A 24304-nucleotide genomic window follows, 5' to 3' on the forward strand; every position below is an offset into this window, starting at 1 on the left:
TTAATAATTCTATATCCTTCTTAGTAAACTATGCTTATATTTATATTTAACCATTTTAGATCAACTCACATTCGAGTCAAGACCCAATAAGGAACCACAAAACAGGTAATAAAATTTATATCATTTTCATGTCCTAATTTCAAATGATACTTGCTTATTAGCAAAGAGATGAACAAAAGGTAAAAGAAAAAGGCATGAGGCATTACAAGACAATAATGAGCTTCAGTAAAGGCCATGTCAGCTAGTCCTAGGCTCAGAAATTTAGAAATCCAACAAACTAGTCTATGTAAGTTTATATACCTATAGAATTGAAGTGTAGGGAGTCGGGCAGTTAGTGCAGCGAGTTAAGCATAAGTGGCGCAAAGTGCAAGGACCACAGGAAGAATTCCGTTTAGAGCCCCTGGCTCCCCACCTGTAGGGGAGTCACTTACAAGCGGTGAAGCAGGTCTGCAAGTGTCTATCTTTCTCTCCCCTCTCTGTCTTCCCCTCCTCTCTCCATTTCTCTCTGTCCTATCCAACAACAATGACATCAATAACAACAATAACTACAACAATAAAACAACAAGGACAACAAAAGGGAATAAATATTTTTTAAAAAACTGAAGTGTGCATACAAAACCTTAACACGATCAAAGTACTGGTATCTCTATATAATAAGTAAAACAAACAAACAAACAAAAAAGTAAATGCCCTTGTAAAAAATTTGCTTCCCAAGGTACTATTTGAAAAGTCACTACAGTTTAACAGTAGAGAAAACATCCACTGCTCCCCACCTGTTCTCTCATATTTACAGAAAATCGGTCACAAATTAAATCTAAACATGTTCTACCTACATTTTTCCATCGTCACATACCTGTTGTTTCTATCTCAAGGGAGTGTTGGACATTCTCTCAAAAAAGTAAGTCCCAGGGCTTGGCAGTGGTGCACTCAGTTGATCACAGGTTCCTATGTTCAGTGATCCCAGTTCAACCACTGGTCCCCACCTGTAGTTGGGGAACACTTCCCCAGTGGTCACATAGTGTTACAGGTGTCTTTTTTTTTATTTCTTTATTGGGGAATTAATATTTTACAGTTAACAGTAAATACAACAGTTTGTACATGCATCACACTTCTCAGTTTTCCACATAACAAACAATACAACCCCCATCTAGGTCCTCTGTCATCCTTTTCCAGGGCCAGTACTCGGCCCCCCCACCCACCCAGAGTCTTTTACTTTGGTGCAATATGCCATAAAGGTGTCTTTTGATGTCTCCCCTTCTCTGTCTCCTCCATTCCTCTTGATTTCTATCTCTATCCAATAAATTAACTGATTGATTGATTGATTGACTGATTAAAAAACAAGTGTCTCCCTCCAATTCCAAAAAATTCCTGGTTAATAGTTATCTCTCGGGAGTTGGGTAGTAGCACAGCAGACTAAGCGCAGGTGGCGCGAGGCACAAGAAACGGCGTATAGATTCTGGTTCAAGCCCCCTGCTCCCCACCTGCAGGGGAGTCCCTTCACAGGCGGTGAAACAGGTGTGCAGGTGTCTATCTTTCTCTCCCCCTCTGTCTTCCTCTCCTCTCTCATTTCTCTCTGTCCTATCCAACAACGACGACATCAATAACAACAGTAACTACAATAATAAAAAAAGGGCAACAAAAGGGAATAAATATTAAAAAAATATATAGTTATCTCTCCTCTTTTGAATATAAAATTTTTCATACAGAATCATCTTCAGAGGCTGGGGAAAAATGTCTTCCACGCCTGAGGCTCTGAGATTCCAAATTCAATCCCCAGAACCACCATAATCTACCCTTGTCTCTATATCATTCATTAAAAATAAAGAGTAAAATGTTTTTTTTAAAAAAAAACCATCTCTGGGGTTGGCTGGTGCCACCCCCAACAAATTAAATCATTAGTGGGAAGGAAGTAAAAAAAATAATAATCCAGATGGAGCCCTCCTGGTGGGGCATCTGGTTGAGTGCACACATTACTATGTGCAAGGATCTGGGTTAAAAACCCCAGCCTCCATGTGCAGGAGGAAAGCAAGCAGTGCTGCACGTGTCTGTGTCTCTCTTTCTATCTGTCTGCCTCTCTTTTCAATTCTCTCTGTCCTGTTAAATAAAATCAATAGGATATTAAAAAATAATCAGAATGAACTAGATTTCCAGGCCTCATTGGGAAGAAGAATAATTTTTAAGAGAATATTAATATATGTATATTTGAAATTTTGTGTAAAGTAAAACTTTGGGCTAGAGACAGAATTTAAAAAGTTTTTTTAATATTTATTTATTCCCAAGTTCATTCCCTGGCAGCACATGTACCACAGTGATATCTGGTTCTTTCTCTTTGTCCTGGTATCTTTCTCATTAATAAATAAATATTTTTTAAAAAATTATCTGGGAGTTGGGCTGTAGCGCAGCGGGTTAAGCGCAGGTGGCGCAAAGCACAAGGACCGGCATAAGGATCCCGGTTCGAACCCCGGCTCCCCACCTGCAGGGGAGTCGCTTCACAGGCGGTGAAGCAGGTCTGCAGGTGTCTATCTTTCTCTCCTCCTCTCTGTCTTCCCCTCCTCTCTCCATTTCTCTCTGTCCTATCCAGCAACGACGACAATAACAATAATAACTACAACAATAAAACAAGGGCAACAAAAGGGAATAAATAAATAAAATAAAATATTTAAAAAAATTATCTGCCCTATGCCTTCCCTTTAGTACCTTAGCATTCTTCTCCGTTAAATTCTGTTTCTGGGGATTTGGGCAATAGCATACCAGGTTAAGCGCACCTGGCACAAAGCACAAGACCTGCGTAAGGATCCCAGTTCAAGCCCCCTGCTCAACACCAGCAGGGGAGTCGATTCACAGGTGAGTAGGTCAGCAGGTGTCTCTCTTTCTCTCCCCTTCTTTGTCTTCCCCTCCTCTCTCCATTTCTCTCTGTCCTATCCAACAACGATGACATCAACAACAATAAAAAGTGGGGGCAATTTAAAAAGGGAATAAATAAATATTAAAAAAACTTTTTAAATTCTGTCTCTAGCCCAAAGTTTTACTTTACACAAAATTTCAAATATACATATATTAATATTCTCTTAAAAATTATTCTTCTTCCCAATGAGGCCTGGAAATCTAGTTCATTCTGATTATTTTTTAATATCCTATTGATTTTATTTAACAGGACAGAGAGAATTGAAAAGAGAGGCAGACAGATAGAAAGAGAGACACAGACACGTGCAGCACTGCTTGCTTTCCTCCTGCACATGGAGGCTGGGGTTTTTAACCCAGATCCTTGCACATAGTAATGTGTGCACTCAACCAGATGCCCCACCAGGAGGGCTCCATCTGGATTATTATTTTTTTTACTTCCTTCCCACTAATGATTTAATTTGTTGGTTTAACAGCCTCATTATAAAGAGCCATTTTCCCACTGTCATCAAAACTGCTTGGTACTGGAACATGAATAGACACACTACACAGCAAAAGAAACAACTACCCAAACCAAGAGACCCCTCACAGAATGGGAGATCTATAACATGCCATACATCAGACAAGAGGCTAATAACCAGAATAATAACCAGAGCCTGCCAAACTCAACCACAAGAAAACAACCCCATCCAAAAATGGGGGGAGGACATGGACAGAATATTCACCCGAGAAGAGATCCAAAAGGTCAAGAAGCACATGAAAAAAATGCTCCAAGTCTCTGATTATCTGAGAAATGCAAATAAAGACTAACATGAGAAACCACTTCACTCATATGAGAAAGTCATACATCAGAAAAGGGAACTGCAGCAAATGCTGGAGAGGGTGTGGGGTCAAAGGAACCCTCCTGCACTGCTGGTGGTAATGTCAATTGGTCCAGCCTCTGTGGAGAGCAGTCTGGAGAACTCTAGAAGGCTAGAAATGGACCTACCCTATGACCCTGCAATTCCTCTCCTGGGGATATATCCTAAGGAACCCAACACATCCATCCAAAAAGATCTGTGTACACATATGTTCTTAGCAGCAAAATTTGTAATAGCCAAAACCTGGAAGCAACCCAGGTGTCCAACAACAGATGAGTGGCTGAGAAGTTGTGGTATATATACACAATGAAATATTACTCAGCTACTAAAAACGGTGACTCCACTGTTTTCAGCCGATCTTGGGTGGACCTTGAAAAAATCATGTTGAGTGAAATAAGTCAGAAATAAAAGCATGAATATGGGATGATCTCACTCTCAGGTAGAAGTTGAAAAACACGATCAGATGAGAAAACACAAGTAGAATCTGAACTGGAATTGGTGTACTGTACCAAAGTAAAAGACTCTGGGGGGAAGGGGGGAGAATACAGATCCAAAAAGGATGACAGAGGACCTAGTGGGGATTGTATTGTTATATAAAAAAAACTAGCATGTAGAAACTATTGTATTTAGTGTCGAATGTAAAACATTAATTCCCCAATAAAGAAATTAAATAAAAAAGTGGCTGACTTCCAGAGGCGGGGCTAAGAGCAACAGCAGATCTGTCTCTCTCCTCTCCTCTCCTTTCCCAGATCAACTAGGAATACCAAAGGAGACCACCTGGGACCACAACAAGACAGGACTAGAAGGACTACAGGAACCCACCAAATCACCGGTGCGTGCAAACACACATTGCTGGTGACAGAGAGGAGACTAGGGAAAGACTAAGTGGCTGGTAACAGTCAGGCAGTTTATCAGTTGAGACACCACCTCCAGTCTGTTCCACCAACAAGGGGACAGCTGAAAGGAGAAGAGGACTCCCCAGAGACTCACCAAGTGCAACTCTGAGTCTCCATTGCTACTGCCCTCAGAATCTGGAGCAGCAGCAGGGAGGGACAGCGGGGGACAGAGATCTAACCAGGAGAAGACCTATATAGCTCCTTGGCATAGCTGTGGGGCTGTGAAAGTCTCTTTGCATAACCACTGGACTATCTCTGCCACACCCTGCCTTATCTCTTGGTCAGGAGTCAGTGATTAAGCTAAGAAGCCTATTATAGTTTAGAAGCCCTCTGGTTCCCATAGCATACAGAGAAAAAAAAAAAAAAAAAAAGAGAATTTTAATCACTGAGCTCAAACTCAGGGATTAAAATACTATTGAAACAACTGTTAACTTCCACCACTGTGAACCTTTTAATTACCTTACTTAGACACAAGTCAATCCAGGAAATAGTGATCATTAATTTGAAAAGTACTAAGAGAAGGAACTCATAACATAATATATAAAATGGGTAAACCAACAAGAAGAAATATTGGAGAAACTAACCAGGACAACAGTCCAGCTAAAAGCCCCCCAAAGGGTGAAGCACAAAATAACGAGTTCAACATCCAAACATTAGCTAAGGAAATAATAACAGGAATGAGTAAAGAGTTTGAAAGAATTGTAATCAGAAATACAGGAACAACAAATGAGACTCTGGAAGAAAACACTAACTATCTCAAGGTTATTAGAGAGCTGAAAGCTGAAATAGCTGAGCTAAGAACACAACTAGCTGAACAAGCTAAAACAGTATCAGAACAGGGAAACAAAACAGATGAACTCCAGAAAACTAGGGCAGAGAGAATAGAATCAATGAGGCTGAAGACAGAATTAGCAAGATGGAGGACAAATTAGAGACAACTAAAAAGCAAGTAAGAGATCTCAAAAAGAGATTAAGAGATGCTGAAAACAACAACAGAGTCCTATGGGATGACTTCAAAAGAAACAATATAGGCATTATTGGCTTACCAGAGGAAGAAAGAGAGGGAGAGGAAGAAAGCATTCATTCTTCAGGCCATAGTAGCTGAAAAATTCTCTAGTCTAGACAACATCAAAGACATAAAGATTCAAGAAGCCCAGAGGGTCCCAAACAGAATTAACCCAGACCTTAAGACACCAAGACGAATCATATTTAGAATGGAAAGGAATAAGGATAAAGAAAGGATCCTCAAGGCTGCAAGAGAAAAACAAAGAGTCACCTACAGAGGAAAACCCATAAGATTAGCAGCAGACTTCTCCATACAAACACTACAGGCCAGAAGAGAATGGCAAGATATCTATCAAGTGCTCAATGAGAAAGGCTTTCAACCAAGAATACTATATCCTGCTAGACTGTCATTCAGACTAGATGGAGGCATCAAAACCTTCTCAGAAAAGCAACAGTTGAAGGAATCAACTATCACCAAGCCTGCACTGAAAGAAGTTCTGAAAGGTCTTCTATAAACAGTCAGACCATGACATATATCAGAACACTCTAAAACTCTACAAGAATGGTGTTAAAATATCTTCAATCTTTGATATCAATAAATGTCAATGACCTGAATTCACCTATTAAAAGACATAGAGTAGGAAGATGGATTAGAAAATACAACTCCAGGCGGTGAAGCAGGTCTGCAGGTGTCTATCTTTCTTTCCTCCTCTCTGTCTTCCCCTCCTCTCTCCATTTCTCTCTGTCCTATCCAACAACGACGACAACAACAATAATAACTACAACAATAAAACAACAAGGGCAACAAAAGGGAATAAATAAATAAATAAATAAATAAAGAAAGAAAATACAACTCAACAATATGCTGTCTACAGGAAACCCACCTAACTCAACAAGACAAACACAGACTTAAAGTGAAAGGATGGAAAACTATCATACAACCCAATGGCCCACAAAAAAGGGCAGGAACAGCTATTCTCATATCTGACACGATAGACTTTAAAATAGTAAGATTAAAAAAGATAGGAATTGACACTACTTAATGCTCAGAAGATTAGTCAATCAAGAGGACTTAACAATTATTAACATCTATGCACCCAATGAGAAGCCATCTAAATACATCAAACATCTACTGAAAGAGCTACCGCAATATATTAACAGCAACACAGTCATAGTAGAGGACTTCAACACCCCACTCTCTCAACTTGACAGATCATCCAGGCAGAAAATCAATAAAGACATAAGGGAGCTAAATGAAGAGATAGATAAACTAGAACTATTGGACATTTTCAGAGTCATTCATCCCAAGAAACTGGAATACACATTTTACCCAAATCCACATGGGTCATTCTCAAGGATAGACCATATGTTAGGCCACAAAGACAGCATCAGCCAATTCAAGAGCATTGAAATCATCCCAAGCATCTTCTCAGACCACAGTGGAACTAAACTAACACTTAACAATCAAAAAAGATTAGTAATAGTCCCAAAATGTGGAAGCTCAACAATACACTTCTTAACAACCTCTGGGTCAAAGAGGAAATCCCCAGAGCCCCACCCTACTAGGGAAAGAGGCAGGCTGGGAGTATGGATCGACCAGTCAACGTCCATTTTCAGCGGAGAAGCAATTACAGAAGCAGACCTTCCACCTTCTTTCACCCCACAATGACCATGCATCCATACTCCCAGAGGGTTAAATAGGAAAGCTATCAGGGGAGGGGATGGGATATGGAGATCTGGTGGTGGGAATTGTGTAGAGTTGTACCCCTCTTATCCTATGGTTTTTCAATGTTTCCTTTTTATAAATAAATAATTTTTTTTTAAAAGTTGAGAAATAAAACAGAAAGGGAAACAGAAAGCAAAACTTACACTGGATATGGTGTATTGCACCAAAGTAAAGGACTAGGGGGAAGGAGGACAGTACTTCAGGTCCCCATAAATTATGGTGGAAAAGGACCTAGGTGGGGGGTTACTGTTCTCAGAAAACTGAAAATTTTTACACATGTATCAACAACTGTATATACTGTTGACTGTATACCATTAATTTACCCCCCAAAAAATTAAAATAGAAAACTTTAAATTCTTTTTTTTTAATTTATTTTTCCTTTTTTGTTGCCCTTGTTGTTTTTCATTGTTGTTGTAGTTACCATTGTTATTGATGCTGTTATTGTTAGATAGGACAGACATAAATGGAGAAAGGAGGGGAAGACAGAGGGAGAGAAAAAGATAGACACCTGCAGACCTGCTTCACCACTTGTAAAGTGACTCCCCTGCAGGTGGGGAGCTGGGGGCTTGAACCGGGATCCTTACTCCGGTCCTTGTGCTTTGCGCCATGTGTGCTTAACCGCCCAACTCCCAAATTCTTTTTTTTTTTTTTTTTTTTATAAATCATGCTTAGTCCTGAGTTGGGGACACAGTGCAATGGTAGCTAATTTTTTTCTTTAATTAAAAAGGAGGGTGGTGGTGGTGGTGGTGGTGGCACACCTGGTTGAGCCCACATGTTACAGTGCATAAGGACCCAGGTTTGAATCCTTGGTCCACACCTGCAGGGGGAAAACTTCACAAGTAATGAAGCAGGGCTGCAGGTGTCTCTCTGTCTCTCTCCCTCTCTATCACCTCTCTATCAACTATTCTTGTTATCTTAACATGACGTAATGATGGCAAACGCTAGAAGAAGACGACGACATAATGATAACATGTACTCTCAAGAAAACTATAATCATAACATCTACATCCTTGTAACATAAAGGCAGCTAGAATATTAAAGTATGACCAGGCAAAGTAGTTGGCAAACATTTGCTTTTTTAACTTTTTTATTTTATTTTTTATTTACTTTAGGATAGAGACAGGGGAATTGAGAGGAGCAAGAGGTAGAAAGGGAAAGAGACAGAGCTACCTCAAGCCCTGCTTCACTTGTGAAGCTTTCACCCTGCAACTGGGGACAAGGGACTTGAATCCAGGTCCTTACACACTGTAATGTGTGTGCTTAATCAGGTGTGCAACTGCCTTGCCCCAGCATTTGCTTTTTTAAAAGAATGAGTTGGGGGGGGGGGGTGTGTGCAGTGGATAAAGGACTGGACCCTCATACAAGGCCTGAGTTTCATTCCCAGCTTCACATCTGTCAGTGATACTCTGGTTTATCCTCTCTCTCTTTTATTTTTATTATTTTTTAATTAATTAATTAATTTATTTATTTTGTTGCCCTTGTTTTTTATTGTTGTTGTAGTTATTACTGTTGTTACTGATGTCGTCGTTAGAAGGACAGAGAGAAATGGAGAGAGGAGGGGAAGGCAGAGGGGGGGGAGAGAAAGATAGACACCTGCAGACCTGCTTCACCGCCTGTGAAGCGACTCCTCTGCAGGTGTGAAGGCAGGGGCTTGAACTGAACCAGGATCTTTATGCTGGTCCTTGCACTTCGCGCCATGTGCACTTAACCCACTGCACTACCGCCCAACTCCCTCTCCCTCTCTTTTATTAATCAATAAATCTTTTTTTTTAAATCAGCTAAGCCTAACAGAGAAGCAAGTATAGAATCTACCCCATAAAGAATTTGGTCCATATTCCCAGAGTGGTAAATGAGGTGAAGATGACCAGAGGGCTCTGAACTCCCAATTCCTTCGGGACCCAGAGAGAGAAGAGGGAAGAAAGAAAAAAAAGAAAAAAGAAAAACAGGGAAGGCCACTCAGAAGTAGTAATAGGTACAGGTGTGATTTAGAAAAGAAGAGAAAGCAGCACCATAGAAAAAATGGACAGGTGGTAGCACAGTTGGTTAAGCGCATGTAGCGTAAAGTGCAAGGGGTGCAAGGGGTGCAAAGGTCAAGGACGGGCCTAAGGATCCCGGTTCGAGCCCCTGGCTCCCCAGGTAGGAGGACTCCCTGCAGGGGAGTCGATTCACAGGTGGTGAAGCAGGTCTGCAGGTGTCTATCTTTCTCTCCCCCTCTCTTTCTTCCCCTCTCCATTTCTCTGTTTTATCCAATAATGACATCAACAACAATAACTACAATAATAAAAACAAGGGCAACAAAAGGGAATAAATATTTTTTAAAATGGGCAAAAAATATATACAGATACATAGATACAGATATAAATATATAGATAACAGTCAACAGTCAACCCATATCTGTGATCTTGGTTGAAGTAATCAATTTCCAGTGAAGGGAATGGGGACACAAAACTCTGGGTGTGGGATTATACATACCCCTGTTACCTTATAATTTTGTAAATCAGTATTAAGTCACTAACAAATTTTTTTAAATAAGAATAAAAAATCAGCTAAGTAAGCTTATATTTCAAATTTATGTTCCTTTAAACTATTTCCAATAAAGATTTCCACATTGGGGAGTCAGGCAGTAGCACAGTGGGTTAAGTGCACGTGGTGCAAAGCGCACGGACCAGTATAAAGATCCCAGTTTGAGCCCCTGGCTCCCCACCTGCAGGGGGGATGCTTCACAAGCAGTGCAGCAGGTCTGCAGGTGTCTATCTTTCTCTCCCCCTCTCTGTCTTCCCCTCCTCTCTCCATTTCTCTCTGTCCTATCCAACAACAATGACATTAATAACAACAACAATAAAACAAGGGCAACAAAAAGGAATAAATATTAACAAAAAATTTTTTTAAAAAAGATTTCCACATTAGTAAAAACTCTTCAGTGTGCATGTAAGCAATCATACCCATGACAAACTAGTTAGCGTCTATTTTAGTTCCCCACGTGTATCATAACCTGCAATATTAACATTATCAGACAGAGAAAATAAAAGTGGAAAGCTAGAAGGAAACAGAGCAATAATATACTGCTCTCACAAAAACAAACAAAACTGACTGTGCTGTTGCTCCAGGACCAGGACACAATTAACAGAGGTTTTCTGTCAGTGCTGGCAAAAGAGCTCATCTAGGAAGGTGCCTGCTTTGTCATGCTCCCAACCCAGGCCTGGCCCCCACCTGGAAGTTTCAGTGCTGTGCTTTCCCTCACGCTGTCTGTCTCTTTACTTTCTGAAAAAATTAGGTGGAACACTGAATACACACATAAAAAGAATGTTTTTCCCTGATCATAGACTCACTTGGGAAATGATTACACAAGTAGGTTGGTTTTTGTTGTTCTGGATAATAACAACAGCTAACACTCAGACTCTGTAATGGGACAGGCACTACTTCCCAAATGATTTTTTACTAATTAGACTGTCTACATATCCTCCATTGAGGACAGTAAATAGCTTTGTTGCTTCTTAATTGCAAGAGTTAATCTTCCACATATATATTTAAAAGATTCATATCTCTTCACAACTCTGTAATGTAGTAATTATAACTAGTTACCCCCATTTTAGAATAAGTATTATTTCCTCATAGTCACACTGGAGACCACTAATTCCTTTATAAAGCTACTACATTTTTTCCCTTTACCATTACTGTTCCAGTTTAGTACAGTTCAAAATATTTCTTAAATTTGTCTACTTCTTAACCCTCCAATAAAGAAATTAAAAAAAAAAAAAACCTTGTCTAGTTCAAAGTCAGGATTACTTTTACAAACTACTAGTAAATCCATTTCTAGGCTATTTTAAATTTTGATATTTTACTAGAGATTAACATAAGGACTCTAAATTTACACATTTTGCATTAATTTTATGAAACTGGCATTCAGGTTGGAGAGCTAGCATAATAGTTATGCAAAAAGACTCGTGCCTGAGGCTCCAAGGTCCCAGGTTCAATCACCTACACCATCATAAACCAGAGCTGAGTAAAAATCAAATGAAATAAATCTAGCATTCAACTTAGTGGCAGAAATCCATACCACTGTTCACTCAAAAGGATAAGAAAATGACTGATTGAACTAGTCTAGGAGAATAACTGGTTAAAACAATAGAAAAAGTCAAGTAAATATTTCAAGCACTAACCATTGGTTGCTATGCAACACTACTGTGGTTAAATTAATTTCCTGCCTCAAAAACTTACAATCTTAATGACACAGATAAAACACACTGTCAAAAAAGAAAAAAGTGGTCCGGGAGGTGGCGCAATAGATAAAGTGTTAGACTTTCAAGCAGAGTGATGTCTGGTTCTTCCTCTCTCCTATTTTTCTCATTGATAAATAAATAAAGCTCTTTTTTAAAAAAAATTACTAGTATTAACAAAGTAACCATCAATTTAAGACCTAACCTCTCCAATAGAATTTTCTAGAAAATGAAATTTCTGAAATTAGAAAACAAAACTTCAAAACTAAAGAATATCTACAAGCATAACAAGTAAAAACAATAACAATACTATATATCAGAAATAATATAAATTAATCAGTTATTTGGTGTGCATACAGTGTTACTATATTTTCTCCCTTGTGTAGATATAAAGGTTTATCAACACATACAGTCAATGTGAAATAAATCAAAATTAGTGTGTTCTGGTCCACAAATTGAAAATTTGACAGAGTAGCTAATAAATCTGTTAGCTTTCTAGCAATCAAATATTATTTCCTTGAATTTATTACTGTTGGGGCCCAGGAAGTGGCTCACCTAGGAGCATACAGGTTATCAGATGTGAGGTTCAAGTCCCCCGCTACCAAATGGGAGTGAGAAGAAAGCTTCACAAATTTTAGTGAAATTACAAACTCTCCTCCTCTCTCCCTCTCAATTTGTTTCTCACTCTCTATCAAACAGAGAGGAAAGAAGAGAAAAAAAAAAAGACCAGTAGAAGCAGTAGAACAGTGCTGGCACCAAATTCCAGCAATAACCCTGGCAATAGGGGAGGAGACTATCCTTACTCCTACCATGAAACCTCTCTGAAAAAGATCAACTTTTTGGATTTGTATGATTATCCAACAACCTAGCCCCAAAATGTTCTCTCTGCTCCACCCTAGCTCATATAAACAGCAATTGAAAACAGTTATAACAAACAAAAAAATGATTTTTTTCAGAGTCTTGTGTCTTGCACATGCATGATGTCACCACTTCAGGGCTAACTTTTTCATCCAGATAGAGAGAGGCTAAGAGAGGACAGGAGAGACGGCACCATACTAGAGTTCCCCCTGGTCCCACGTAGAACCTGTACTTTAACCTAGGCTACACATATCATAAAGCATATACCATACCTAATGTTCTTAAGAATGCAAGAAACACGACAGAACAGTATTCCTTCTAATTTAGCTCAGAGTTCAAATTTTACCCATAAGTCCCAGGCTATGACATGATGATTGCCAGTAAAATATCTGTAAGAGCACTTCCTTCATCATCCCAATCATAATGAAAATTATTTCAGCCTTTTATTTTAGATAATGTAAGTATGAATAAAGATCAGTAATGCAGACATGTAAGTAGGTGATCTTCTCAAAGTAATTTAAAAGTATAAATAGTTTAATGAAACCTAACCTTTCAATTTTATTTTTAACCTTTACTTTTTAATGGCTCACTAAGATACACTGAAGACAAATTACCACACAGATTAGAAATCTCCACTAGAGCATTTTCTGTTCACATTCTAATCACTGATGTTTATTCTCAGCAAAAGTCAGCACCAAATATCATTTATAATTTTAATCACTAAACCAGTACATACACTGAACAATTTGTAGTACAACTAAATCACTGAGCATAAACTTACTTTTCAGCAAAATCTTTACTTCTCCATTCTCTTTCTTGATCTCATTCATTACTTTATGCTTCTTTTTTTCTCTCTCCTTTTCTTTATCTCTCTCTTTGATTGTATCTAAAAAAAGAAAAAAGAAAGAAAAATTTAAAACTATTTGACAAGATTTTTTCCCTCATGAGTTGCAATGCAGTTTCTAGAATTACAATACACAGAGAAAAGCAGAATGAAAAGCAATTATGTCATTTTTCTTCTCAGACTCGTTTTCTTTTTGCCTCCAGGGTTTCCTAGGGCTCCACAGTCTATAGTATTCCACTATTCCAGACACTCTTTCCTTCCAGACAGAGGGTAAAGACAGAAAGAAGAAAAGAGACAATGAGGAGACAAACTTCAGTACCACACTCAACTACTTGTGAAACTTCACCCTCCTGTAGTGCTTGCACCCGATGGGTAAGAGACTGGTAAAGTATGTGTTCTACTGGTAATGTATCCCGACCGCCTTGTCTCAGGTTTTGAGGTTCCTAAATTCCCTGCCATATATAGAACCAGGAATCATAGTATATTATCATAAGCTGTCAGAATTAAACATTAAACATTCATACTTAAAATTGACAAACTTGGGAGTCGGGCGGTAGTGCAGCAGGATATGCGCAGGTGGCGCAAAGCACAAGAACCAGTCTAAGGATCCTGGTTCAGCCCTGGCTGCCCAGCTGCAGGGGAGTCGCTTCACAGGCGGTGAAACAGGTCTGCAGGTGTCTTTCTCTCCCCCTCTCTCTTTTCCCCTCTTCTCTCCATTTCTCTCTGTCCTATCTAACAACGATGATATCAATAACAACAACAACAACCACAACAATAAAAAAGGGTAACAAAAGGGAAAATAAATAAATAAAAATTATTGTAAAAAATTTTTTAATTGACAAAAGTCCAGAGAGCGAACCATAGTCTCTGAACTGGCCATTATCTGCACTGATAACATAACATGGGAAAAATCACTAAATCTCTTTTTTTTTTGTCCCAAAGGTAATCACAGGGGCTTGGTGTTTGCACCCCAAATGCACTACTCCTGGTGGCCACCTTTTTCCGTTGTTGTTAGATAAATACGTAGATTAAATGAACAGGAGAAACTGAGAAAGAAGGGGAAAACAGAAAAGGGGAGAGAAAGATAGACACCTGCAGACCTGCTTCACTGCTTGTGAAGCAACCCCAACTACAGGTGGGGAGCTGGAGGCTTGAACCAGGAACCTTCTGTGGGTCCTTGAGTTTCGTACTATGTGCGGTTAACCCGGTGTACTACCGCCTGGCCCCCAACGTCTCAATTTTCTAACCTATACAATGACAGATGATATCATACACTATAAAGACTATGAAGGAAGGCATATAACAACCAAAGTCTGTTATCAAAAATCCATATAGTAGTTCCCTTGCAATGTTTAAAAAGAATAAATATGACCTGATTAACAGGTGATACTGTGGTATTAAAATAACAGGTATAAGAACTCTAGGAATCACTGATCTGCATTTTTAAACATATAATCTAGGCCCTCTGGAATATAACTAAAATAGGCCTACTAGCTATCTACAAAATGGAGACACCTCAACTCTTCATCTGCACTATTCCAGCCTGTAGGTCCTGATTAGTCAACAATTTGTTTAGCTTTATATGTTAACTCTCTTTTCAGCCACCAGGTTCCAGATGCTACCATAATGCCAACCAGACTCCCCTGGACAGACAACCCCACCAATATGTCCTGGAGCCCTACTTCCCCAGAGCCCCACCCCACTAGGGAAAGAGAGAGACAGGCTGGAAATATGGGTCGACCTGTAAATGCCCATGCTCAGCGGGGAAGCAGTTACAGAAGCCAGACCTTCCACCTTCTGCAACCCACAACGACCCTGGGTCCATGCTCCCAGAGGGATAAAGAAAAGGAAAGCTATCAGGGGAGGGGGTGGGATACAGAGTTCTGATGGTGGGAATTGTATAGAGTTCTAGCCCTCTTATCCTATGGTTTAGTCAATGTTTCCTTTTTATAAATAAAAAATAAAGAATAAATAAAAAACATTTAATCTTAATTTATAAAATTACTTGAGACACTTTTCTTATTTGTACCAAGATCCTATGTACCAAGCAGAAATTAGATATAAAGAAAGATTTAAAAATAGTGGAGGATGGGAGGTAAGAAAATGGTTATGCAAAAGACTGTAATGCTTGAGAATACCACAGTTAACACCAGAGAATGGAGAGTTCTTAACTTTGTTTAGGGCAATGACTTAACTACTACCTTTAAAAAATACATTTGTGTTTATTTATTCTTTGACAGAGACAGAGAAATTTGAGTGGGATGGGGGAGAGAGAAAGACCTGCAGCACTACTTCACCTCTAGTGAAGAACCACTCCTGCAGGTGAGAACCAGGAGCTTGAACCCAGGTCCTTGCAAACTATAATGTGTGCACTCCACCAGGTGTGCCTTCACCCTGCTCCTTAATAGTTTTTTTAATAATTCTTTTTAATAGAGATTTAATGATTGACAAGATTATGGTATAAGAGGGGTACAATTCCATACAGTTCCTACCACCAGAGTGCCATATCCCATCCCTTCCACTGGAAGCTTTCCTATTCATTAACCCTCTGGGAGCATGGACCAACGATGTTTATGGGGAGCAGAAGGCTGGAGGTCTGGCTTCTGTAATTGCTCCTCTGATGGACCTGGACACTTTTTAATGTCTCTCTCTGTGTTTTTTTTTCTTTAGTTTTGGCCACTGAGGCTATTCAACATTAGTACACGTGCATAAAACCCTGGATTTGTTCCTTGGCGTTGCAGCACATGCACACACATGCTCAAGCACACTTGCTCTAACGAAACTGAAAAATTTTCATAAAGAAGTTGTATGATAGGGAGTTGGGCGGTAGCACAGTGGGTTAAGTGCACGTGGCTCAAAGCGCAAGGACAGGCTAAGGATCCTGGTTTGAGCACTGGCTCCCCACCCGCAGGGGAGTCGCTTCGCAAGCAGGTGTCTATCTTTCTTTGCCCCTCTGTCTTCCCCTCCTCTCTCCACTTCTCTCTGTCCTATCTAACAACAACGACATCAATAATAACAATAATAACTACAATAACAATAAAAAACAAGGGCAACAAAAGGGAAAATAAATAAATAATATCTCTTTAAAAGTTGTGTGATAAAACTGAGATAATTTTTTTTAACATTTGCATTATCTTTATTTATTTGCTGGATAGAGACAGCCAGAAATTGAGAGGGAAGGGGGTGACAGAGAGGGAGAGAGACAGGGAGACAGCTGCAGTGTTACTTCACCACTCACAAAGCTTTCCCCCTACAGGTGGGGACCACGGGTTCCAACTCTGGTCCTTGTACGTTGTAACATATGCACTCACCAGCTGTGCTATCCCCCAGGCCCAGATAATTTTCTATAAAGCAAAGCAGCAGGAAAAAGTGGGAAACGGCAAAAATAATAATATGACCTAAAGAATTTATTCAGGAGATGTAATATCAAAATAATTAAATGTTTTTAAAAGGGATTTTTGACACAGTACTAGAAAATGAAGTTAGGTCTTCACACATATGTGTTATTGCTAAGCCATCTGTCTCCTCAATTTTTCAATTCTATATTCTCAGAAAGGGAGGCAAAGAAAGAAAGGGAAAAGGAGAGACATTAATGCAAGCATTCCATCAACTAGAAAGCAGATCTCTGGTGCTGTCTATGGTGCTCTTCTGTGATGCTGGGAATCAAATTTAAGACCCCATCATACGTAGTATGGTCTGAATTTTACGCGGTCACTCTCCTAGCTGTAAATGTCAGCTATGGTACAGGGGAAATTGCACCAAAAAAAATAATAATAATAAAGAAAGAAAAAAAAGAACCCCCACCCAAAAAAAAAAAAATCTCCAAAATAAGATTTTCAAAGAACAAATACATATCTACCTGATAAAATCCACACCAGAAATTCTAAGAAATACTGGGGAGTGGGGGCAGAGCGGGCGGTAGTACAGTGGTTAAGAGTATAGCACAAGGACTGGCATAAGGGTCCTGGTTCGAGCCCCCAACTCCCCACCAGCATGGGGGTTGCTTCACAGGTAGTGAAGCAGGTCGGCAGATGTCTATCTTTCTCCTCCTCTCTCTCGATTTCTCTCTGTTCTATCCAACAACGACACCAATAACAACAATAATAACAAAGATAAACAACAAGGACAACAAAAGGGGAAAAAAATAGTCTCCAGGAGCAGTGGATTCGTAGTGCAGGCACCAAGCCGCAGCAATAACCCTGGAGGCAAAAAGAAAAGAAATATTAGGGGATCGGGTGGCGGCACACCAGGTTAGTGTGCATAGTACAAAGGACAAGGACCCACACAATGATCCCAGTTCAAGCCCCTGGCTCCAGCTCCACACCTGCAGGGGGGTTGCTTCACAAGCAATGAAGCAGGTCTGCAGGTGTTTATCTCTCTCCCCTCTCAGAATTACTCTCTGTCCTATCCAGGAAAAGAGAGAGAGAGAGAAAAAAAAAAAAGATTGGTATGAGCTCGTGTTAAAGGTTTTAGTGATTATTCAGGGAGTCCTGAGATTTCAAACAGACATGATGGGCCTGGACCGCGAATAAATAGCTATCTCCACTGTTATCGGTCAGTCCTATCAGGAACAACACAATAGACCCCGTTGTGGGCCCCCATAGGACACCTTGCCCTCAACATGGATCAATAATGGTAGAGAATGTTCCATCCTCTAAAGGGAGAATGAACAACATACTCTATACTACACCTGAGGAAGATGGGTCCCGATATTGGGGCAGCTTGGAATGTTCCTACTCATAACCACAAAATGTGAGCTCAGATCTACAAGGATGCAGAGGTCACATAGGCTCCTAAGCTGAATATGGGCCCCAGAGCACATCAAATCAGTGGGGTTTACAATCAACAATATTTATACACCTTTCCCATATTTGGGAGCTACTCTCTTCCCTGATCCAGCTTTCTGGTCCTTCTGCCAGCCATAACATCATCTCCCCAGACAATAATTAGTATCCACCTGCATATCAGATTTTAGGCTCAGGCAAAAAAATAAAAATAAAAAATAAATAAATTTTAAAAACCTACTAGTATAGCCACAGGCCCTTTGGAATATAACTAAAATAGGCCTACTAGCTATCTACAAAATGGAGGACCCCCCCCCCCAACTCTTCATCTGCATTATTCCAGCCTTTAAGTTTATCATTGGTCAACAATTTGTTTGGCTTTGTATGTTGATTCTTTTTTCAACCACTAGGTTCCAGATGCTAGCATGATGCCAACCAGACTTCCCTGGACAGACAACCCCACCAATGTGTCCTGGAGCCCCACTTCCCCAGAGCCCTTCCCCACTAGAGAAAGAGAAAGACAGGCTGTAAGTATGGATGACCTGTCAACGCCTGTTGGGAAATTGTGCAGATGTGGTCAAGCTTGGCAGGGCTCACAAACCACCCTATTTCCATGCTAGTATTATTATTATGTACATGCCAATCTTCTGCTTTGTCTTACATATGATCGAAGGTCTCCCTCTTAAGTCCCCACAGGGTATTGCTAGTTCCCGCCAACTGAATCCCTGGCAATGGCTGCTAGGGAAGCCCCTACCATTTCCAGCCCCTCCCACTTATGATATTATTATTTTTCCCCCTTTTGTTGCCCTTGTTGTAGCCTCATTGTGGTTATTATTATTACCATTGTTGATGTTGTTCGTTGTTGGATAGGACAGAGAGAAATGGAGAGAGGAGGGGAAGACAGAGAGGGGGAGAGAAAGGCAGACATCTGCAGACCTGCTTCACCGCCTGTGAAGCGACTCCCCTGCAGGTGGGGAGCCGGGGGCTTGAACCGGGATCCTTATGCCGGTCCTTGCGCTTTGTGCCACGTGCGCTTAACTCACTGCTACACCGCCCGACACCCACCCACCCCCACACTTATGGTATTATAAAAGCCACTTCAGTTTCTGGTTTCTCTCTCTTCCGCGTCCCGACCTAGAGGAGGTCAAATGTGCAGGGGGAGGCAGACACCAGCCATTGCAGTTGGCTCCACGTGGCTTAACCCGCTGCACTCACCCCATACTCTGGGGCTCCCGCGTGAATAAAGATTTGTATTACTACCACCACGAGCTTGGTTCCTGGGTCATCGCTCCCGCCTGTGACCTTAGCCCGACAAACACCCATGTTTAGCGGGGAAGCAACTACAGAAGCCAGACCTTCCACCTTCTGCATCCCACAATGACCTTAAGTCCATACTCCTAGAGGGTTAAAGAATAGGAAAGCCATCAGGGGAGGGGAGGGGATACAGAGTTCTGGTGGTGGGAATTGTGTGGAGTTGTAGCCCTCTTATCCTATGGTTTAGTCAATGTTTCCTTTTTTAAAATAAAAAACTAAATAAAAAGTTTTAGTGATAACACATTATTGTATCAGAAAGTTCAAGTAAGTTTCAGGCTATCATCACTTTGTCTGTTTTGGATTATGTGCCATAAATCACACTGTAATACTGAAATGCCTGCAAAAGCTGGAATAAGGGCAAGAGACATCACTTAATGATGGCCTTTTTCATCAATACCAGAAAATCTCATCACCTGAGGCCCTAGTTAGGGAATCTTTGGATTCCCACACAGATATGATGGGCCTAGACCTCTAATAGATCCCTTTCTCCACCATCACTGGTCAGCATAAGCCCTCTTGTGGGCCACTCTAGGACCTTGCCCTCCCAATAAAGTAGCAAAGGTAAGGACTGCCCACTCTCCTAAGGGACGCTGGGTCATCCTACCTTGCTACTCAAGGAACACTGGTCCTGAAATGAGCTCTGCCTAGAATGTTCCCAGCTGAGACCATGAACTGCAAACTCAAAACCAACAGGGGCTGACTGAGAGGTTACACAGGTTCCTATGCTAAATATGAATATATATATATATATATATATATATATATATATATATATATATATGGGCCCTGGGTCCAGTGGATAATAGGGTAAATAGCTTATCATCATCATCATCATCATCTTTATGTATAGGATAGACAGGCAAAAATCGAGAGGGAGAGAGACAGGGTCAGGCAGCGGCACACCAGGTTAAGTGCATATAGTATAAAACACAAGGACTCGCACAAGATCCTGGTTCAAGGCACTGGCTCCCCACTTGCAGAGTGGTGACTTCACAATAGGTGAAGCAGGTCTGCAAGTGTCTATATTTCTCTCTCCCTCTGCTTTCCCCTTCTCTCAATTTCTCCCTGTCCTATTAAAATAAAAATTAAAAAAAATAGCCACAGGAGCAGTGGATTTGTAGTGCTAGCAATAAGCCCCAGCAACAACACTGAAGAGAAAAAAAAGACAGAGAGAGAAGGAACAAGACACCTGCAGCACTGTTTCAAGACTCAGAAAGCTTTCCACCTGCAGGTGTGGGCCTGGGGCTCAAACCTGGGTCCTTGTGCATTATAACATGTGCACTCAACCAGGTACGCTACCACTCAGCTCCCTAAACAATTTTTATTCATATATTTTCTTCAAGATTGAGAGCTACTCTCTGCCCTAAACCAACATTCTTTTTTTCTTTATTGGGGGATTAATGGTTTACACTAATCCAACTTTCTGGTCCTATTCTCAACTCTGACTTCATTTGCCCAGATAATATTTTTGTCCACTTCTGTCGGGGTGCGTCGCAGGGGAGAGAACTCGACCAGAGCCAGCCTGGGCTGCTACTTACTCAGCGACGCAGGAGAGGAACCAGGAACTCGTGGCTTAGCGGGAATGCAATGCAATAATGCCTTTTATTGATCAGAGAAAATGCCTTTATATCTTCTGAGAAGGAAGTGGCAGGTCGGAAAAGGAGAAGGCTAGGAGAGGGGGTGGAGAGGAAAAAAGAACGCGAAGGTAGCAAGCTTCCATCTAACCATCAGGGATTAAACCAATGCCCTGCAGGCAGGGCGGGTCTCAGGCAAAACAATGATGATGTAAATAGACCACAGTACCAAGCAATGAAGCATGGAGCAGGGGAGAGCTGGCGTAATGCCCAATACACCTCCATGTTAGCTATCAAACTGAAGCAAAAACTTTGTAAGTCATAGGCCCTTGGGGCATACCTAAAATAGACTTCTCACTTCTTTCCATCCTGAGATCCCTATTCTCATCTGCTTTATTCCTATTTTTGGGTTCTTATTCATTTTGTCCTGCTTTGTATCGTACCACCTTTCTCAGCCACCAAGTTGCAGATGCTATCATGATTCCATTCTGAATTTCCTGGATAGATGACCTCATGAATCTGTCCCGGAACCTCACCTCTCCAGAGCCCTTACAGAAGCCAGAACCTCAACCTTCTGCACCCAAAAAAGAATTTTGGTCCATACTCCCAGCAGGGGAGAAATGATAGGAGGAAGATAACCAGAGGGCTCTGAACTCCAATTCCATCAGGACCCAGAGAGAGATGAGGGAGGGGGGAAAAAAGAAAGAAAGAAAAAAAAGGGCATTCCATCAGGACCCAGAGAGAGAAGTGGGGGGAGAAAAAATTTAAAAAGGACATTCAGAAGTAGTAAAAGGTGTCGGTGTGACTTAGAAAGTAAAAGAATGTAGAACCATAGGAAAAAATGAGCATTTTTTTGAAGAAATACTTTACAGAAAAATTATTGTCTTTCTCATGTAAAGTTAAGTCCTAATTTCATAATTATGTAATAGCATAACATGCTCCAACAACTGAATTTTAGAAAATCAACCATGATTATATTGTTTAAGTAAGAGTGTCTTTTATTTATCATTGTTTTAGTTTTGTAAGAGAGAAGCTGAAAGGGAAGGGGAAGGAGATAGAAAGAACAACACCTGCTGCACTGTTTGATAGCTCATAAAGCTTCCCCCAGGTCCTTGCACACAGTAATGTGTGCATTCAACCAGGTACACCACTGTTCACCCCTTCACATTTATTTATCCCCTTACTTATTTATTAATAAGGGGAAAGTGGGAGGGAGGGAGGGTGAAAATATGATAACATTATTCTGGCACACAGAAATTCAGAGAGTTTAAATTTGGGACTTCATACTTGAGAGTCCCAACATTGTGCCACCTACCTCAACAACTACTCTAATTTACAACTTGCTTCTTCATCTTCCCTGTAATGTTAAATGCCTTGCTCAGGGCCAAGGAGTAGTGCAGCAATTTATGAAATAGATTTTCATACCTGAGGCTCAATTCACAGTATCACCATAGGTCAGAGTTGAACATGGCTCTGATAAATAAACAAATGAATGAATACTGGTAGACAGGATAGTTCACCTGGATAGTGCACCTGCTTTGTCATGCACATGACCCAGATTCAAGTTTGGCCCTTCTTTAATGAACTGAAAGAAGTTTTGGTAATGTGGAATCTCTCCCTCTTCCCATCTGTGTGTCTGTCTCTCTCTTCTCTTTAGAATTTTTTAAAATTTTTATTATTTAATATTGATTTACAAAATTATAAGATAATAGAGGTATTAGAAGTTTTTTATTTGGTAGAACAGAGAGAAATTGAGAGGAATGGGGAAGATAAAGAGAGATAAAGACACCTGCAGCACTGCTTCACTTCTTCAGGGAACCAGGGGGCTTAAACCTGGATCCTAGTGCATGGTAACATTTGTGCTTGCCTGGGTGTGTCATCACCTGCTTCTCTCTTTCTATCTAAAAATGTCAGTTTGCAGCAATAAATTCCCAGTGATGGCCTAAATTAAAAAATAAGATCCTGGAACATGAAGGCAGAGGAGGATCTAGTAGGGGTTGAACTGTTATTTGTAAAACTGAGGAATGTTATGCATGTACAAACTACTGTGTTTTACTGTCAACTGTAAACCATTAATCCCCTTAATAAATTAAGAGAAAAAAAAAGAAAAAAAGAAGTCAAAGACACTAGGGAATGAAGTAGGAAAGCCAAGCCTATGGGAAAAAAAATTTTTTTAAGTAAAAATAAATAAATAAATTGCTCACTTCAGTCTGTTTTCCCACTAAAATTTATCTGTCTTCTTCTACATTCCCATAGCTACCATAGTTTCATTCCTTTCCACCAGACCACCATCAGAGTGATCCAAAAATATTTCTTGAGTGGTCCAGGAGGTGGTGCAGTGGATAAAGCATTGAATTCTCAATCATGATTTCCCAAGTTTGATCCCCGGCAGTACATATACCAGAATGATGGCTAGTTCTTTCTCTCCTCCTATCTTCCTCATGAATAAATAAATAAATTCTTTAAAAATATATATTCCTTGAAAAGTATACTTTTTCACTCTCCTGCTTTTTGAACAAATTAACCTGAAAGGGGAAAAATAGGCAAAAAAGAATGGAATGCCACTCAAATATTTTCCAGTCAAGATCTGACTCTTTTTTTTTTTTTTAGTATTTTTATTTATTAATGAGAAAGATAGGAGGAGATAAAGAAAAAAACAGGTATCACTCTGGTATATGTGCAGCCAGGGAATGAACTCAGGACCTCATGCTTAAGAATCTAATATCTTACCTACTGTGCCATCTCCTAGACCATCAAAGTTACCATTTCTTAATCTAAACTATCTGTCCCTAATTTCTAAGTGATGTTTCCTAAGTTCACACAAATTTATGTTTTTTGAATAGCTTCCTATTTCCTCTTACTTTTGTGAAGAACAAAATTATCTCCTCTGGACTTCAATTTTTCAAGGTCACAGAATGTGTTTTATACATGTCTGAAGTACAGACCCTAAAAGATTTCAGTAAGCATGCATGGAAGTTAACTGAGCTGTTGACAACCTCTTGGAAAGCAGATTTCAATTATGTGAGTTATTATCTCCATGGCTGCATTGTCAGAAAGCTAAGCCAAGTCAACTCTAATGGATCAAAGACATGGACATTAGATCAGAAACCATAAAATACATAGAAGAAAATATTGGCAGAACAGTTATTGATCTATGCTTCAAAATATTTTTGATCCAAATGGCTATAATAACTAATTCAATAAAACATTCAGAAATACACCCATTCTCTTCAAACTCTTCCAGAAAATATAAGCGGGAACATTCCTAAACACATTCTATAAAGCTAACATCATTCTGATTCCCAAAGCAAAAAAGGACTCCACC

General features: G+C 40.1%; 1 protein-coding gene across 2 annotated transcripts in view; it reads right to left on the reverse strand.

The window, feature by feature from the left end:
- The window catches only part of RSBN1L (round spermatid basic protein 1 like), a 71756-nt gene that overhangs the window by 33717 nt on the left and 13735 nt on the right, over positions 1-24304 (reverse strand). Inside the window, exon 2 of one of the 2 annotated variants that reach the window (XM_060196344.1) lies at positions 13245-13349. The exons of the other annotated variant lie outside the window; for it this stretch is intronic. Within the exon in view, the coding sequence (XP_060052327.1) occupies positions 13245-13349 (105 nt within the window). The remainder of the gene's footprint in view (positions 1-13244; positions 13350-24304) is intronic. 2 annotated transcript variants of the gene reach the window in all.

This window comes from Erinaceus europaeus, chromosome 8, assembly GCF_950295315.1.
Source record: "Erinaceus europaeus chromosome 8, mEriEur2.1, whole genome shotgun sequence".
NCBI classification, from domain to species: domain Eukaryota; kingdom Metazoa; phylum Chordata; class Mammalia; order Eulipotyphla; family Erinaceidae; genus Erinaceus; species Erinaceus europaeus.